This window comes from Atractosteus spatula, chromosome 3 (genome assembly GCF_055471065.1).
Source record: "Atractosteus spatula isolate fAtrSpa1 chromosome 3, fAtrSpa1.hap1, whole genome shotgun sequence".
NCBI lineage: Eukaryota > Metazoa > Chordata > Actinopteri > Semionotiformes > Lepisosteidae > Atractosteus > Atractosteus spatula.
Genome location: NC_142708.1, coordinates 12,293,245 through 12,313,156, shown reverse-complemented (window position 1 = coordinate 12,313,156; position 19,912 = coordinate 12,293,245). Strand labels below are relative to the sequence as shown.

At 37.3% G+C, this 19,912-nt stretch overlaps 1 protein-coding gene across 2 annotated transcripts in view; it reads right to left on the bottom strand.

Annotated features, from left to right (window-relative positions):
* ugcg (UDP-glucose ceramide glucosyltransferase) overlaps positions 1 to 19,912 on the bottom strand; it is a 47,824-nt gene that overhangs the window by 24,368 nt on the left and 3,544 nt on the right. Inside the window, exons 2-3 of one of the 2 annotated variants that reach the window (XM_088910189.1) lie at positions 9,937 to 9,996; positions 1,412 to 1,553 (exon numbers count right to left, since the gene is read on the bottom strand). In XM_088910189.1, the coding sequence (XP_088766315.1) occupies positions 1,412 to 1,553; positions 9,937 to 9,996 (202 nt within the window). The remainder of the gene's footprint in view (positions 1 to 1,411; positions 1,554 to 9,936; positions 9,997 to 19,912) is intronic. The other variant, XM_088910190.1, reaches the window with a different exon arrangement.

The window sequence follows — 19,912 nt, the reverse complement described above, 5'->3', positions numbered from 1 at the left end:
CCAACAGTGATTGTTCTGCTTAAGCAAACTCCACTCTTGTGTGTACTACAACAATGACTTTATTCTATAGAACTTTCATTGACATTGTTAGTGTCCTAACAGTCACTGCAGTGGCCTCATTTGCTAATACTCACAATAAAAACAGACAGAGCAGGATTGTGAAGGTAGCCAGCAAAATTATTGGTTCACACTTTTAGATACTTACATCAAACAAATAGTGCAGAAGGCCAGTATAATCACTGGCTGTCATGACGACCCCTTGCACAGTGAATTTGAGCTCAGTGAACCTAACTTTGAATGTAATACAAGATTGAGTTATTTTTTTACTCCGACAGCCATAACCTTGCTTACTTTGGACAATGAAACAACTATTATTCATTATTTATATTAACAATATTTATGTTTGATGTAGATTTTAGTATAATATATACATCAATGACAATACTTAAGATGCACATTTCACAGTAAGATATAACTACTAAAACGTATCTCTACAAAACACATTTTAACTCAACTTTTATTCTGCCAAACCCAAAGCAAATCAACAACGTTATGAAGGCAAATCTAAATGCACACAATTCATACATTCTAAAATAGTACCTGAGCATTAACCACCAAAATGTATGTGGTCGACAGAGAAGGAAGTGGAATATGATGTTTTCAGACACTTTCAGTATCAAACCAGAGTGCAGAATGTAAATTTACTCCACTGCCAGTCATTTAATATAAAAAAGTAAGTTATTTTCACATTTAAATATGATACAAGTACTCAAAATCCTCACAAGCACTGAAAAAAAGTCGATCCAGTGTACTTCTTCAGAATAACCAATGAAGCACGACCCAGAGACACAGGAGGATACGACATGGAGGTGCATTTAAAACTAAGAACAGAGCATCTTTACTCAAAGGATCATGGGAGTATAGAATTAGCTACTGTACCCAGCCATATTGCTGAAGCCGCTACACAGGTTTCTTTCAAGAAACAGCTGAATGAAATGTTTGCATTGATGAACTACTAACTACTAAACAGACTAGAGGAGCAAAATGGCCTTGCTTGTAACCATTCTTATGTTGGGGAAAAAATAGATTTTTGAAGTAAATTACTGATGGTGAAGAGAGAAGAAAAGAAAATGTTTCGGCTATGCAGCCTTCTTTACACCCGAAGAAGTCTCCGCAGCCAAAACACTGTGTTTCTTTGCTTCTCTTTTCAGCATGGAATAAACCTTTACTTGTTCCTTTCGCGGCCTACGCACGATCTCCCTACTTGAACTACTTCAGTACTGATGGTGCCAAGGCCAATGGCAACCACTTGCCGTCACTGTACCGAGACGAGAAAGAAATTTCTTAGAAACCTCATCCACAAAAGTGTAAGTAATCCCAATTGAGTTGTACTGTAAGAGGACTGACATACCCTGGGGTAGTCGAGTTCGAAGAAGGTCTCCAGGTTATTGATGAGGTTAGGGTCCACTCCTTTCAGGGGTTTGAGTAGCGAGACACCAGCTAGTTTGCTGTAGGGCTGTTTGTCTGTGGTCTTCTTGTTGAGATGAAGGCGGCTGGACACAAAAAGAGCAGGATGTTAGCACAAGATTGGAACACTCTGCCGGTTTTGCTACAATTTCATTTTATAAAGGGAAAGCAGCCTCCAGAAAGCCCCTAAAAATAAAGTATAGAAAGATTCAATTTAATATTAAAATGTATAGGATTTATAGTCAGAATTCCAACAAGAACTACTGTAACACAGCTTTCAGGGAGCCATTTAAATGATCGTGTAATATGTGAGCTAACTTTAATGCATTTGCCCTAGAAATAACATGCAGAATTGCATATTTCGCTAACTGCCTCAAGATTTTCGTTTCTCAACAGTTTTGAGGATGTTTACCAAAAAGTCAAAAGAAAGACCATTATCACACGTTTCCAAAGAGTGCAGTTGAATGCTCTGCAATTCCTGTCAGGTGAAGTAATTCTTTAAATAGAGGATTTGAAATTGCAAGTCTCTTTAAAACCAGAATGCCAGAAACCATGCAATTAAAGAGCAGACACGCGAGGTGTGGTGATTTTGACCAAGCTGTCCATGGCTTAAGTCTTGCAAAAATGAAACCATGCTCAACAAAATTCAAATGAGAAACATAATATTTAATTATTTAGAACCTACACAAAACCTTTAATTGTATATCCATACAGTAGCAAATGAAAATGATGAATGCCTTTTTCCTATTTTTACAAAGACTACCATAACTGTGAATCTGTCGGTGCTCTAGAATTCCCCCATTCCTTAAGGATGCAGGAGCAGCAGAGGGGCAATTCACTTTAAGGAGTTCTTTCCTGGTTTCCTATGGTAGCTCACTACCTTCCCAAACGATAGGCTTCTTTCTTATCCAATGCAACAATGGATGGAAATAACTATTGGCACTGACTGGCTTACGTTTCGATACAGAAACTAAATCCAAATCAATAATAGTACAATATTAAAAAATGAACAGATAAGAAATACGAGCACAACGTAATTGTGTTTAGCAGTAACAGGCATTCTGACTTCAAACCTTCTTTAAATTTTAGAGGTTTCTTAATTTCTAGCTTCAATATTCATGATGGATTTCACAGCTTTAAAGAAATATGAAAAGAGTGATGCAATGTGTGACAAAAAATAAGAAACTTGTTCAAAGGCTTTGGGTGTAAAGTGTCTGTAATTCTTCCCATAGTAGTAAAGCTCCCATAGACCAATACTGTAGTGCACTGAGATGATATTCTGCCTGCGTACTGAGTACAGTCTAGCTAGCCAAAGAATCAATAGGGTAATGTAATGGAATTGAATATCATCGTGGTATATCCTGCTCCAATATCTGCTGTTTCATCCTTTTTCCTCTGAAATGTCAAGTTTCCCAGCACTGCTTCTGTCAAACTGTAAAAATTACAGTATTTCCAGAAATGCTTATAGCAAAGGCAGTAATGATTTTGAATACAAGCCAAACTGTGTCCCTCACGGAGACAAACCCCTCCTGTAGCACACAGAATGCAAAGAATAAATAAGCAATATACAGTAAATAAAATAAACTGACACTGTTTTCCATATGAAAGAAATGAGAATGGAGGGAACTTCTGTTAATTTATTGAAGTACGCAGATGATACAGCCCTACTTGTATTGTTTCCTTGGAATAATAAGGGTGGAGAATTACTTTGAACAGATAAGTAATCTGAAAGGGTGGTATCAGTCAAGTTTGCTTCATGAAATGAAATGAAAGAACTGGCTAGCTAGTTGGACCGTCAGACTCCCTCCATTATTTTATCAACCCGTGGAGGGTGTTCAGTGTTTCAAATACTGTACCTAGGAACAGTAATACATGAACATTTAAACTTTGCAAAGAATACCAACTGCATTTTTAAGAAGGCTAGTCATCATATATTTTTAAATCAGGACTTCGAAAGGGTTAAAACGTTTTAGAGAAAGCTTATAAAAAGTTAGTAGAAAGCATCCTTACTTTTGGTACCCCGGTATGGTAGCCTGAGTATTAAGAGTAAGGGCCAAGTGGTCAGAATTGTTCGTATTGCCAATAAAATAATTGGTCGACCAGAGAAATAGCTTAATGAGCTGTATTGTAATCCAGTTCAAAGGAAAACTCATTTTTGATGAGCACTCCAAACCTCTTCATTACCATTTTCAACTGCTACCTGCAGGGAGGGAGGCATTTTAGAACTGTTTTTTTTTTCACTTTTATGGTGATGCCAAAGACCAACTGTCACCCTTTTGGGTGGACAACAAAGTTCCATAAAAATAAAGATTTTTCAGATCCCACAAACTGAACATTTTCAAAGTGAATGGGGACAAAAACACAGCAATGATTTATCTCTATATAACACCAGGCCGTTATCGCATTCCGTCTCGCTCAGAGACCAGTTATTCAATGTGCTTAAAACTAAGGTTTTAAAACTAAACTTAAAGTTAAAATTCAATATATTTCTTACAAAATGTGCATATATGTATGAGTATTGATATCGTATAGTTTGCATAGACACAAAACGTTGTAGAGGCTTGATCTCCATTCATTTATACTAGGCAATAGTCCAACATAATAAACACAAATATATTTTTGCCAAACAAGCACGCAGGTGCAAGCAGGATCTCTCCTGCCAATTAAGTCTCTTTGAGTGAAAACAGCCCATCGTTACCGTCCTCCAGACTTGAGAACTCATCAAGGCGTTTAAAGGGCTAAACTGGGGAAAGTGTTTCAGTCCATTTCATTTATTATTTAGATTGTGGAAAAAAAAACAGCCCCATCTTCCATTTTACTAGTAATGCTTAAAAAAATCCCAGAATTCAAGAAGAGTCTGAATTTGCCCAGGTGATGAAATACACAAAATTGTGAAAAAGCTCCAAGGCTCCCTTTGATGGCACAGGAGGTCTCCTCGCAGGTGAATGCTCCAGCAAATCAAAGCTCTGTAATTAAACCTGCCCGAGTACAACAGGGTCGAAACACAACTGTAGTGTTAACTGAGTCATTTGTTACATGGGAGCCTTTCAATAAAGGAAATAATGACTCTGTTATTGCGGCAGGGAATATTGCTGACATCGAGTTAAATTGACATTTTTCTCAGTATGGGGAATGATTAGGATGACCAATATCCAAGGAATGAAATCACAGGCTCTAGTTAATGTACCAGGTCATACAGAAATACAGAGGGAAGACCAGGACACCTGGCCTAGCCACTAGTCTATCAGCTCCACTCACAGCCTGAAGGTCTCCCTCCTCCATACTGGCCAGGCCCAAACCTCTGAGTTCTGGCTAGAAGGTGTTAAAACTGCTGTTTAGATCAAAAATGAAAGGGGCATTAAAAGCATACTAAGGCAGTATAAACAGGGATGGCCAATTTACACTGCCCAACCCTAGGACAACAAGATTTGCATCTAATTTGTTAGCAATGTGTTTTGACCTTCAGATGAGGAGTTTTTAAATAAGCTTTGAAAAAAAAGACAATATAATCTCCTTTTTATTAATAAATCACCCCTGTTTCACTTAAAATGTACCAACTATAAAAGCACAGAAATATATCTTCTATGTAGACATTGATGAATAGGCCTATACTGTCAGACATTTTAGTCTGACAGTATAGGCCTATGTAAAATGTAAGATGTAATACAATTTTAACACCTGGTATCTGCATTTTACAGTAGTTTTTTTCATATGATTTCACGTGAGCTGGTAAGGTCATTGTAGTAAAAAATAAACTACAGACAATTAAAACACATCTCTTTCAGTAAATTGCCTACCTAAACAGCTCTTAGTAACAAAGGAATTAGACATGATGTCTAGTCATAATCGTATAAGTGAAAAGAAAAGCATTGGTAATTTAGGTCTAAATACATGATATGACTCATGATTCACAAGCAAAACCACATTTAAAAACAAAAGTGAAATCAACATGCAACATTTGAGAAGGCAGAAAAGTAGGCCTAGTGTGAGACCAAACATGATAATAAGCAAAAAAATAAACTACCTCACAAATAATTAAGACAACTGAGGTCTTGAATTGGTTTTGGTATGACATCTTTGATAAAATAATCCAGCATTCTACATTAATCTATATGCAGAATTCTATATGTATTCCATATTAGAATATAACAGAAAAGAATACAGTAGCATAATATAAATATTATTGAAAATGTAATAAATTTTAACACCTGGTATCTGCATTTTACAGTAGTTTTTTTTTTCTTGTTTTTAGTATTTTTCCAAATGATTTCACGTGAGCTGGTAAGGTCATAAATATTTCAAGAACAACGTACAATAAAAGATAGCCATCATTTCCCCCACTGCAGATGCTCTCCGACAACGTTTTGAAGCACATGAATGCTTTTCTTTTTTTAAAGTGATTTGTTTAAATTTGTTTAGATGGGACTATCTCAAAGTCCTGGCAGCCAGCAGGCTTACTTATGGTTTCAAATGTTCACTGCATAATTTTAAAACATTAGAGTGATGGAGTTTTTTTGAATGATTAAAAAACATTAGGATTTTAGTGAAGGATGGGCTCCTTTTTTACAAATATTGTAGATTACTATTCCACACATTAGAACTCAAGGGACATGCAAACACTATTTTATAAAAATGGCACAGTTTAATCACACCTCCCACAACAGAGATGTAAACATCCCAGAAAGCAAATGGAAATTAATGGCATGTTAAAGATGGTGTACTTAAAAATTATCTCAGCCTACATCAACATGAGCACCATTTTATAAAGATTTTGCAAGAAACGACCAATGAACTCAGACATTCTCCCTTCCACTTGCTTGCGAATTAAACTTATCAATAGCAGAAGAGAGAGCTTATCACGGGTAAATCATGATTGAAACGTTCTTTCTCTGTTCCTCTCACAAAAAAGCAAACCTGTGCATTGCTTCCTCAGAGGCTTAGCTCCCATTACAGCAGAACTTCAAGCTGCAGACGTGTTTAGGTTTGATATGATTAATGCTCGTCAGCCTCAGTTTCACTTGCAGTCTTGTTAGTTTATCATGATATAACTTTATTGAAGTCACAAAGCACGAAAGGATCACATTCAGGCCAAATAAAGGCAAAGTTTTAACTTTCCATGGCAAACTTTAAATTTAAAAGATAGTCATCATTTTTACCACAAAAAATACAAGTCATCTTGGCGTGTTTCCACGTTTACAGGACAAGGGGGTGGATTATGTTTTTTTTCATCCACATCAAACGTCATACTTCTTTATCCAGAACAACAAAAATGAACCACAGTGCCCTTACATTGCCCTGGATAATGAACAGAAGAATGTTTTTATAGCTCTGGGCAATACCAAGTCATGAATTATTTCAGTCTAAGTTGTGCCCTAGAACTTTTCTGACCCCATGCAGATTCACAATATGACTCACCCTAAAGTATGGATTCTGTCACTATGGTACCTCAGGAATGTTTTGGATGTGCTATTCTTCTCTCTTTCTGAAAGAGACATTGCCTGCACACTGTCAAGGATAATGGACAGCAGACTTCCCCTGGAGCCTTTGTTGTTTCTTCTTAATGATAACTCTACAACTCAACATTGTTTCTCAAAGAAGGATTTTGACACCAAGTTTACAAATGCTAAAAATACTCTGCTGGGCCAGTGCTGGCTTGTCCCTCACTTCCTGTCTTGGCAACACTGTTTGTCTATTTTCACAGGTGCCATTTTGCTAGAATTCTTAACCACTTTTCTGCTTTTGTATGCGGAATAAGGGAGGAGGCCCATTCTGTAGCGCCATTTGCATCACGAGAAGTGTTTTATTCTACTGTATCTTGATTTGCGTGGCTGGCAACTGGAGAGGTCTGGAGGGGAAGGGGCTGGGGTTTGGAGATGTCTCAGGATTGAGCAATCACACCGCGTTGTAAAAAATCATCATGATTTTGAACCATCATGAGGTTAGACTGTTCTCCTCTGTGCTTATACAAGTCACAAATACAATGTTGTTCCAAAATTGTGGGGGATCTATTTTAAGAAATCAAGCACTACTATGGACATGTTTATCAAAACCCGAATGGTGACCATCAATTTAATTTGCTCCTCAGCTCTATCTGTGCAGCGTGGCTCCAAAATAAAACTGCCTGCAGCACAGAAACCATATTGGAAACTGCTACCGTTTAAACTTTGCTGTAAGCAATAGCACTGTAAACCTTGGAATCTGTGAATATTGAAAAACATTTACTGACCCTCTATGGTATTTAGTTGGCCTTGAACCTACAGTAGCTTTAGTAACATAACTGAAAAATCCCATCCAAGTGGCTCTCTGGGTACTTCTATTAAATGAGATTCTTCAGCCTAAGAATTCATCCTATGTCTAGGTGAATCCTACATCATATGTCTAGACCCTGACGTGAAACTAGCACTGACTAATAACTTCAATATTGTTATTTCACAAAACACTGGCCAGCAGGCAATTCACAAACACAGTAGGAGCTCATATAATGCTTTTGATTTATGTGTGGATTAGACTTGCCTGAAACTTTGTAGGCCTGACTACTGATTTTTAATCAACATTTTAATCAAGATGAGCTTGATTATTAGTTACTGACTGCAACATCCTGAAGATAAACGGTAAACTTGGTGCCTCGCACAGTTAGAATCTCCATTTCTCATTTGATTAACCCCAGAAAGTTCCTCCAAGGTACTGAAGTCAGATCAACGGACAACAGGGAAACATGAACAAATGGAAATGAAGGAGAAATGCACTTAAAACTGAGAACAGGGGGCCCTCCTTTATGCAAACATGTGGAAATCTGGAACAAGCTTCTCAGACATCACAACAAAGATAATACTGTAGCTTCTATCAAGAAACAGCAGGATGCGACCCATGAACCAGATAGCTGCTCACAACCAAATGAGCTCCTCATGCTCACAACCTCTTTTATGTTCTTAACCCTTACTGGTAAAAAGGCACATTCTATACTTTGAGAACTTCATATACCCCTATTTTAATTGCCTACTGTAAATGATGGAAAAAGTAAAGGTTTATTCCATTCTGAAAAGAGAAGAAAAGAAACATGTTTCGGCTGTGGAGCCTTCTTCTTGCGATTCACCCAAAGAAGGCTCCACAACCGAAATGTTGTGTTTCTTTTCTTCTCTTTTCAGCATGGAATAAACCCTTACTTGTTCCTTTGCAGCCTACTCATACTGACACAGCTACCTACTGTACTTGAACTACTGTACACAATAGTTAATTGTTGAAGTAACTGTATGAAGATGTAAGGGCAATACTTACTCCAAATATAATTCAATCACAACAACATGCTAACTGGTGTGATTCAACATCTAGAAGAATGTAATTCATTGACTCAGTAACTCAATGGACATTTTATCCCATTACACACGACAGAACGATCACAGTGAGTGAGTCTACTCATAATATTGTTTGCTAAACATGGCTGTCTGCCTTAACTTTTAGAATACATAACAAAAGTGCATAATTAATTGCATGGGTTTGGTCCGGATTTGCATAGATTACCTCACCAAAGCTGCAAGATCTTTTGCAGCTCACTCCCTTTGACTTGCTATTTTGGCATCTTTTCAATCACACTTGTAGGTGAACCAGCTGGTTACGTTATGTCACATGCCTACAGTTGGAATTCAAGAGAAACGAAGACAAAGTTCAGAGGAAAAAATGTGCAGTGGAAGATAAATGCTGAACACCAACGCCTGCTGTAATTAAATTCTGGGCCATAAAAAAAAGAGATTTCACCATAGTCGCAAGTGAAGTCCAAAATCCAAAAGATATGAGGCAAAACCCGTTATCAGCACTGTATTTGATACTATATAGTTATATAATCTTAGAAAAATGGAAAAGTATATGGAAAAATACGACATCTGCAGGAATACTAAAACTGAATTTCAGTTGGCGGCATTTCCGTTAGATACTAACAGTGCTGTACATTTTTGTATGTCACTGGAAAACATCTTAAAAAGTTATAACCTTTTATTTTTGTAACACAGACAACATTATGATCCTATAATTATCACCAAGGTGAACTTTCAACAGCAAGGGTCCAATTAGGAAAGAAATAAATATTTGGTAATGAAAGTTCTTGCTCTACATGTTAAAATCAATTTCTGTATCTTCACAATGCATTGCAAGAGCTCTAGACAGCTATGATAATTGCTCACATTTGTGTAAGACTTTCCATTCCCACAGCACGTCAGTACTGGATGAAGGGGGTTCCCTCTAATGTGTGAAGTTCAGCACCCACCTGCGTGATGAACAGCAACCATCCTGCACTAGCAACCCCACCACAGGACAAGCGAGAATCAAAAAGAGCTTTCACAGTTTTTGTACCAGCAGAATCAAGATTAGCATGTTTGGGAAAAGGACATGGAAGGAAAAGATTATACACAAGCTGCCAGCTATTCCAAATAAAAGAGTGGAAAGATTTTTAAAATGTATATATATATGCCCAAATACCTGTTGGAAAGTTGAAGGGTTAACTTCTTTTCCTCTTTGCTTTTCAAGTAGGATGAATTCCTATCGTATCAAAACCCAAGGAAAGTAAAGTTAGAGTTCTTTCACAGTCTTAACCTCATTCACAACCATTTCAGCTAACAGGCTATAAAAGGGCTTTTAATATCACTCACTGTGATAATAATTGCGCTTATTTACTGAACACAGCTTCCCTGCAGGCACAGTTCAAGTTAAGTGCTGAAACAAATTTGAGTAAAACACTAATGGGCTTTCATAGAAAAGGCTTACTTGAAGTTAAAATGTTCTCCAGTGGTCTTCTCAGAACCACTAATCCGCTTCCTCTGCCAACTTAAAATTGCCACATTCCTACATCCAAATTAAAATTCCAAAGAGCCAACAATAAAATATTTAAAACCACAGTTTTTATGACTTGGGGATAGCTATAACGTACAACTGAAATTAAAGAATAACGCGTCAGTTATATGCCCTACATATCACAGAGAAAACGATAACTTTTTTCTTCTCCCCACAAAGATAATGACCGCCATTTTCTTTCCGAACACCTACTGTAGCATTTCCTTCTATTCAACTCCCCGCCACACACTTCTAGATAAAAAAACCTCCATCTTCTGGTTTTGAGTGTTTGGTTTAGAAGGGAAAAGTGTTACATTGGAGAAAAAAAAAGTCACTTCTTGCCACCAATCGTTGCATGACATCTTGATCTGCTGTAAACAGATTAATGTCCTTGCCCTGTCCTTGCCCAGATTAATTGTCTCCTCATCATGTAACTGTGTGGCATGCACTCTATGATGTGCTGCATAGAGATACTTAACTATACTGTAAATGTACTGTATATATTTGCTGAATCCTGTGAACTAACGCCATTAGAAACAACTTACCAAAAAAAAAGGTATTTCCTAACTATGTTATTTGTAATATGACTAAACACTACAGCACGCATATCCAAAGCTATAAAAGGCCCATTCAGAAGTGTTTTTCTCTAAAATGCTGAGGTTGCTGTGGGTGTATTTCTCTTTTATGGTTCTATTTATCACAAGAGGTTACTCTGGTCTAAGTGCATTTTTCAACCTTCTTAAGCAGGTCATTACTTTGACGCGATTGCTCTTGTTTGTTTCCCAAGCACGATTGTGATTTTGGTTACTGGGAGACATACGATTCAAAACATGAGATGAATTAATATTCTTTAATTTTCATCTTTGCTTCCTGGTTAAGGTGGTACTCTTTCTGAACTCTAAAGGATAAATGAGAAAAGGTTTATCGAAAGATATAATTTATTGAGTGAGAGTAAAGGAAAATCTTTTCAGATCTATATCAACAAGACCGGTGATTCTTTTTGTTAAATAATGCATTACCAATTCAAGAACAGAGAGGTTTTGATATTTTACCGCAAGTCTATGAATTAGACAACAACAAAACAGAGTAGGGTAAATATCATCAAATTACAGCATTTATACTTGGAATCTTAGCTTTACGATATGATAAACATGGCGATAGTTTTTTAGGAACAATTAATAGGTTTATTCCATGCTGAAAAGAGAAGAAAGAAAACAACGTTTTGGCCGTGGAGCCTTCTTCAGGTGTGATTGTTTAATAGTTGGTTTTAGGGAGTACATATTTGCTTTTTTTACTGCCCCTTTAAAAAAGGAGGCTATTATCTGCATCTTGTCTGCTTTCTTCCTGCATTCCACTGATACATCCTGGGGCTTTTAAAATATGTACACCTGAAAAGATGTCGGAGATGCCACAGACTCCCTTCATGATCAATAGGGATTTTTTATTATACAAACATCAGCCTCCACTCCGCTTTTTCTCAAGGGAAGCCAACAATTCAGGGCCAAACAAACCACCAACGAAATCTTAAATATGCCTCGTCTGACACTGGCCTGCTACCAAATGCTGCCTGGATATCTCCCTGGGGGGCAGCTATTGGGTGATAATTGCACAGTGTTCTTAAATATTTTGCCCTGAAGACCCACTGCTTTTCATTTGAAGAAATGCAGAAAATACAAATCCCTTACATCACAGTTTCTCAACCGGTGTGCTTAAACATATAAATGGATGTGCCGTTAAAAATAAAAAATTGTAAACACATATTTTTTCATTTTGGGGAGTAATCAAAATGTCACTTGAGGTGTGAGGCAAAAACTGAAATAAAGATTGTTTCAAATATTAAAAATAATGTGCTTGGACTGGTGACACATAAGTAGTATTTATGCGGGGAGGGGAGCAGTGTGCCTAAAATTAGTTGAGAAATACTGTCTTGGTTGCACTCATTTGCAGAAACTCTTCTAAAGGAAAGAAGTACAGCTAAATCACATCTTTTACTGTTAAAATCGTAACATTGTGGACATAGGCCTTGTCTAAAGGTTTTATTTTTCTATATTTAGTCTTACCCATAAGGAATTTGTACATTATTTTTGTATTTGAACTCTTATTTTGTTGTTCAGGCTCAAAAACAAATCAAATGCTTTAACAGAGGGGTGCAGCCTTTAGATACTACAGCGATTGAAGACATCAACCCACTGAAGGGATTATTGTTGTACTTTCTGGCGTACAAATAATTATGCACCATTGGGCTACACAGAAGCATCACAATCTCATATTAGGCTATTCCTCCTTACACAATTAATGTGAAATACAACTGTTGGGTTCGAGTCCAAAAAAAATCCTGCTTGAAGAAATGCACACAATTAAAAATCATGACCAGAACTTTTCCGCAATTCTGAATCCTAAAAACATCCATATCTCATAAGTCAGCGAAAAGTAGCTCTTCACTGCATATGAATACAAAAAAAAAAGATTCAAACACACAGAATGTACAATTTTCTAAATCATTATGCTTGTTGTTTGCTTTCAATCTTAGAGTACAGTTTATTTAACACAAACATAATATATCTTTGATAGGTCTACTGGAATGTGGCACTGTGTTCCTAAACTGACCTTACTCTGAAGTAAAAAACCCTGGGATACATCCCCATATCTAAGGGTTCTACATGTAGGGTCACAAATCCTAAGGTTTTAGACAACTAAAAAACCAAGCACTAATCGATAATATAGTGTTCCTGCAGATTGCATCTTATACAATACATTGAGTGATTGATACATTAAAACCATACAACTTGAATATGCTTCACTGATCCAAAATACAGAAGACGAAATACAGAAATGTGAAATACAACTATTGGGTTGCTGATGGAAATAATACCAAAGGACTTAAATTCAGTTTTCCATCCATCCATCTACTATCAGAGAGCTGTGTGCTTCTGGTAAGGGGTAAGGGTAATGGCAACACAGGGACTATCACAGACCACTAGCAACACAAGGCCCAAGACAGGACTATGCCCTGGACAGACTTTCGTCAGGAAAACTCACAGGGACACCAAATGTCCCTGATAGGAAATTATGCAGCCAAAGAGAACATGCACACTCCACAGAGACTGTACCCTACTCTAGAACAATGAACTCAGAACCCCAAAGCTGAGAAGCAGCAGGGCTAACAAGAACTCCACCACGGCATCCGAAGTTCCGTGTTGCTACCTGCAAATCAAATGTGGTTTTTCAAAATAACACAAGAGTAATTCGTATTTCGTTTGGCTTTTTTTTTAACATTTATCAGAAACCTTGCATGCACAGAACGCTACGCTCTCCTGAGCCTTGAGTTTCAGTACTCCAAAGATTAGATGACCAGAAGGGAAGACTCAAAAGCTCCAGGACTGAAGAAACACGTTCTGTCAATATAGAGCAAAAAAGTTCATTCCAAGTTTTTCGTGTTTTTTTTATTTGTCCACAGTAACATTCTAAAAGACCCAAAACACATTCAATTAACCAAAACCCCAAAATATGAACAGATAACACTGCTATTGGATCATCAGTTCGAGTCTGATTAAGAGGTATTTTTACCCAGACAGACTGCTTTCTGCGTGTGGAGCCTTTGAGACCCGATTGCTTACTGACCTGGTATTACTTAAAACTCTGGAACATTAGATTCCAACTGACCAAGCAGGCATGATTTTAACATGCAAAGAAACAAGTAAAGGTTTATTCCATGCTGAAAAGAGAACAAAAGAAACACCTGAAGAAGGGCCCACAGCCGAAAACGTTGTTTCTCTTCTCTTTTCAGCGTGGAATAAACCTTTACTTGTTCGTTTGCAGCCTACGCATGCTGACGCAGCTCCCTCCTTGAACTATGATTTTAATGAGTAGTCTGAAAGATAGCATCTCCTCAGCACAGCACGATACATACTGCAGATTACAGAAACTGTGATCCAGCAAGGATCCACGTACTGATCCAGCAGCAACCTGAATTTCTTCGGAGGTCTCAGAGCCTTGTTTCGTTTTTGAGATCAGGCTTCAAGGCAGTAATGCTGCTGTCAAGCACATTACCCTTTGGGAAGCCTGTTTAAAGCCTGTGTTAGCATAACAGCCCCTCGGACAGGCAGGCGGTGATGCGTGCCTTTTACATACGTACATGGGGGAAGGCCCACAAAATCTAGTCATGGAGCAGAAGGGCCTTATGTCACCACAGCAAAAGCACAAGTAAAAACCGTACAGCTATTTAAATTGACTTTGAAGCTTTTTTTATGTGCACAGAACAGAAGAGATCAGAAGAAAATAAAAATCCCCCTAACATTAAAGTTCTTTCGTAGTTTCCCCCAATTCTATAAATTCAAATCTATTTTTTTTTAAAAAAGCAAGAGAAAGCTTAAAGAAAAAGAAAATCTCGACTCGTAGCAATACTCCACAAGTCTGTTCCTGAAAGTCTGTAAAGAAAGGTTAATAAGACTTTAAAGACTAAAAAAATAGGTAATTTAGCCACTGTTTGTTTTGCTTCCTGTGAGTTTTTCTACAATACACATCAGGAAATCCCCAAAACACTACAATGGAGTCTTTGTTATTGACTACTTTTTCTTTAAATATAAAGGGTATATACAGTATACAGAATCACATAAAACAAGTAGCATCTTGACATTTACCCATCTATTATTTTAAATATTAAGTCGCAGACAAAAAAAACACCCAATATTCACTTCAACATGTGGCATCATCATTTATATACAAGCTGTCCACATGTGTATTTGCAAAGTAGCACCTTTTTAAGTAAATATTACACAACTTAGCTTTGGGAAACGAGAGTATTTATTTTATGCACCATATGAGCCATCTTTTAGGATATAGCAGCTTTTCATATACATGTTATGAAGAGCTATTTTCCCTCCCAAAATGTATAACTGTATAAAAGAAATCCATACATATTAGAAATCACCTTTTTGCAAGATTTTTTGTATTACATATAAGTCAATTAAGCCTACTTCCTCAAAACACCTCATTCTCCCCACCAGTCAATGTAAATAATTTATCAATCAATACGTTCTGTGCAACAACAGCCCCTCTTAAACAATCAATTCCTGAGGGAACGCTTTGTATAGGTCTAGGAAACTTCCTGACACTGGAGCCTTTAAAAACTCAAGATGTGTACTGATGCAAAAAAAACTTTGCATGGCTTTCTCCTCTAAAAGACGCACTGAAAATCAATTAATCAATTTCCCTTTGGGATCAATAAAGTCTTATCTATCTAAAATAATAGCTTAAACCAAAGAGTGGCACAAAGGCCTTGTCCTCTTCATAATTGCGCCAAATGGGGTTCTTCACTGTGTTGGTTTGTTATTTTTAAACCACCTCCTCAAAGCCCCTAATGTGGCTCAAGGTGTAAAGTGGGTTGCCTTAGAGCAGGCTGGGCCGTGTCACTAGCCGACTGTGACTGGGAATTCCCCACACCACCACGCAGACAGGGTGGGAATAGTTGGCCAGGCCAATCAGAGCTGAACATCCAGTATGAGGCTATGTTGTCCATTACATGTGGACAGATGGGACAACCCTGTCTACACATCTTCATTTCTTCCAGTATACAAATACAAGGCTCATGGTGGCAAGCCAAGGCACAGAAAAACACCAAAATCCTTTCATCAATAACCATACTCTGCTTGCTTTATTTTTCTAGAAACATACATCTATAGACAGAGTTATAAATGTTTTTCAATTATCGGTGTAGTACGTCTCTTCGAATGGGAAGCCCTTTGAAAATATCAAGTTCAGCGCTTGGTACACAAGCCAAAGACATGGTGTAAATACAAACTAGAAAGGAACTACATCTTCCCCACATCGCATTGCAACGTCCTGATAAAATCCCCACTTCACTCAAGGAAAAAAAGGAGGCACTTCTTAACACAAAAGAGCTGTGTGAGTCGGGTGTTACTGATGTCAATGTGATGCTCAGATCAATTAGCTACTAACTACAAGTATTAATAATAAAAATCCTTAAGATGCAGTGTAAATGCCCTTTATTATATTTATCAAATATAGAGCTAGTTTTATGTATCTGACATTTTAAATCTCTTTAAATGACTCTGCAATAATCAAAATTTATTCCATCTATTATCATCTCATTTCATAAATATATCTTAATTTTCAGTCTAGCCAGTGGAACAATTTGTTTCTTCATTTGTTTACTTAAAGCATTAAACATGAGTCACAGACATGTTGCCAATTAATGAACAGAATAATACTAAAGTATGAAACAGCTACATGAGTTGCCTTTCTGCTTATTTATAATACTTCATTCGCAGTTAATGTATCACAAGGCAACCTGAGTTTTCATTTACTTTTTTGCCCCCTTTTTTTTTTTTTTACAGTGCGACTTTTCTATATTCAGGTTAATCTTATGTTCTAAAATGTTGATCTAGGCTTCCTGGTTTAGTTTTAAAATACAAAAAAAATCTACATTTTCTATAAAGCTAGTCAAGCCTACACACTGTAGCGGGCACACGAGCTCAAAGTTTTCAAGATATTAACAAAAAGAAAATCCTAAATAAAATGACCAATATTTTTGCAAGAAACCAATGCGCCGCAGTATGTTACCTATGAAAGAAGCAGATTTTATTAGGTTAAAACTGTGACTAGGAAATATCAAGAGAGAGAAAACAGCTATCTGCTACATGTTACATTGAACAAATTGAACAAAAAGAAGCTGTTCGGAGACTATGCGAAAGCTGAATCAGCAAGGAACTTTGGACAAAGCATTTCCTCTTCCTTCAGATAAGTATTTTTCTTGTGAGCTTTTAGTCATGTTTAACATCTGCAGCATTCCACCATCAATCCAACACCAGGTTATTTTCTGCCTCTCGTTAGCTCTGTCCTGATGACTGTGCTTGACAGAGCCCCAAGTCCTTGTCCATAATAAACTACTCCTATTGTCTTTTTCAAGAATATGAAACAACTAGAAAGCCTCATCATGCACCACGTGTACAGATGTGAAATCCAAAAAAGAAAAGAACGCAGAAACCAAGACAAAGACCAGAGGAAAGGAAGGCATTACTTTATTTTTGGTTTTAAATCCCCCACCTCTTTAACTACGCACAAACGTACAGACTGTGCTCTCATTGTATTTCAGTACGAACCACATTTCAGTATGAACTGATCATTCCTTGCTACAATCTCACATTATCTACACACTGCAACACTGATTCTTTCAATTTGTTTTTATACCTAATATTTTCTTCACCAACAGACAAAAGAAATGCAATTCATAAGCCAAGTGCTGATTCAATCCACTACCAGGACACCGAACCATCAAAATGATCGCGGATATTGGATACAGTCTTCCCTTTAAACACAATTAGGTAAAAATCAATATCTCTGAGAAACTAATGAAAAAGGCCTAATTAGCCTCCAGCCACATGTAAACAAGGAAAGAAATACTCCTGACACAGTTATAATCCGATTCTATTCGTCTTGCTAAATTAATTTGTAAATATTATATATTCCAGCCTAACTGAAGGTTGTGACATAACTATAGCTATAAATAAAAGTTTCCTCACTCATTTTTTCCACCTGAGATCCAGGATATGGAAATCTGATCACTGCACGGTGTGTCACAAAGAGGCGATGACACAACCGCCTCTAGACCTTTTTAATAACTCAGCAGCCCCACAGGTACGCTCCTCAGGCGCTCTTAAAGCGTACAGAGACACGCAATCGTCACACACAAAGGCTGAACAAAAGTCAATGAGCCTCCCAAGCAACGGCCAAAGCCTCTGTTACTAAACACAACTCTTTTGTTTTTTTTATTCATCTTGGGCAGTGAATTAATTTCAAGGTTCCTACAGAGTACCTGGGTGGAACCATATGATTAGCGCCATCAGAATGACTATTGCGAGCTGGTTAAAGACATGAGCCCATAATCACCCTGCGCACACCGATATCAATCAGTGGGGCTTATCTATGCTCCATTGTCCCTCACTTCATCTTCCTGTCCAGAGATGATATGATGGGTATCTAAAGTACTGGTATCACTTACAGTGTAACTATTGGATACCCATGTAACAGAGTTAAACAGAACACGTAGAACTATTCATCAGCTAGTTTCAAAAACTCCCAGCTCGTTCCCAGGTTGCACAACACAAAACATTGCCTAGAGCTCCAGGTATATCTCGGTCACTGTCTGTGGTATGGTCAGACAAGAGAGGGTTCGTTTATTGTTCCGAGTTCTGCGGACCCAAAAATCCTAGCTCGCTCTCTGTCTCTCTCCCGGTCATCCACGGCCACGTGATGTAAGCACACTGCAGTCAGTCATGCTGCACCCAACATTGAAGTCACCACTCCATGCTGCTGCAGTTCAACATTCCAGGGAATTTCTCAATGAGGGAGCCGTGGGAGTGCTCTCAAGCTCAGAAATGTTTCAAAACATACACTCGCCTCCAGTGACACTTTAGGATAAACAATTACAGTAGAACAGAGTGTTCCTCAACCTCCTTATATTGAGCTTAACAGTGATATTAAATTTTATTATGATACAGAATTAACCATGAACGCTTCCTTGTACTGCCAATTTCACCACATTACTTTCTGAATTGTACTCCAGGACATACAGTAGTCACATGCAAGAAAGAAAAACTATCTGTTAGTCCATGCTCAAACTAAAATGACTACAGATTTTTTATGTTTTCAATATGAGCTTGATGGCTTAATTTAAAAATTGTTTTTACTGATTGTCACCACAACATCCTTAGACTGCCTAATTAAGGATCTTGGGACATGCTTTCCTGGTCCTAAGTCATGTTCATGTCTACTGTATGTTAAATAGGTGACCCCAAATTACTGTATGTAATGTTACTAATTCACCTAAGGATCAAGTCTAACTGGCTCAGGCACCAACTGTTCAGCTGAGGTGCTAATGACACCAAGAATTATTTTAATCCCTCCAGGACAGAATTAGCTAACCCTAATTTACTATGAAAAATGTTACGATTAAATTTCATGAAATATGCTTTAGTGGTGTCACTAACAGCCTCTGTCAGAAACACCATCCTATTGATTGTTCTTTTAGGTTTAAAATGTGTTCTCGGCACTTTGCATGCGTTAACCACATCTTAAAATATTTTGTGACCTACATAAAATACAGTCCTAAATTTGGAGGGCTCTGGTAAGAACTTAATGAGTTCAGAATTCCCCAAAATTAACTCAACATTTTCTATCCTTACTCAAATTCCTAACAGGCAAACTACAACTGAAATGAAAGCTGAAGCTTCAAAAGTAAGAAAAGAATTTCAAGTTTGTTCCCACAAAGCAGGCGATACTTTTGATGTTGAAAACAGCATTTCTGGGTAAACAACATAGTCAGTTTTCCTCAAAATGTTTTCAAACCATCAAAAATCCAATGGCACAATCTGCTGTACCTTTTATACAATACTACAAATTTCCTGCTCAAGCCACCTCTTAGAAGCCAATCAACCAGTACAACCTACAGTATGGTCTTTGAAGGAAGTTCTATTTCATTCTATGTTTTTGAAACGTATATGAATATCTGTAACCCCATTACTAAAAATATAAGTTTACTGCCATCTACTTTATTGTTTCAGAAATATGTGGCCTAGTCATTTATGTAATTATGCTCAATCCATTA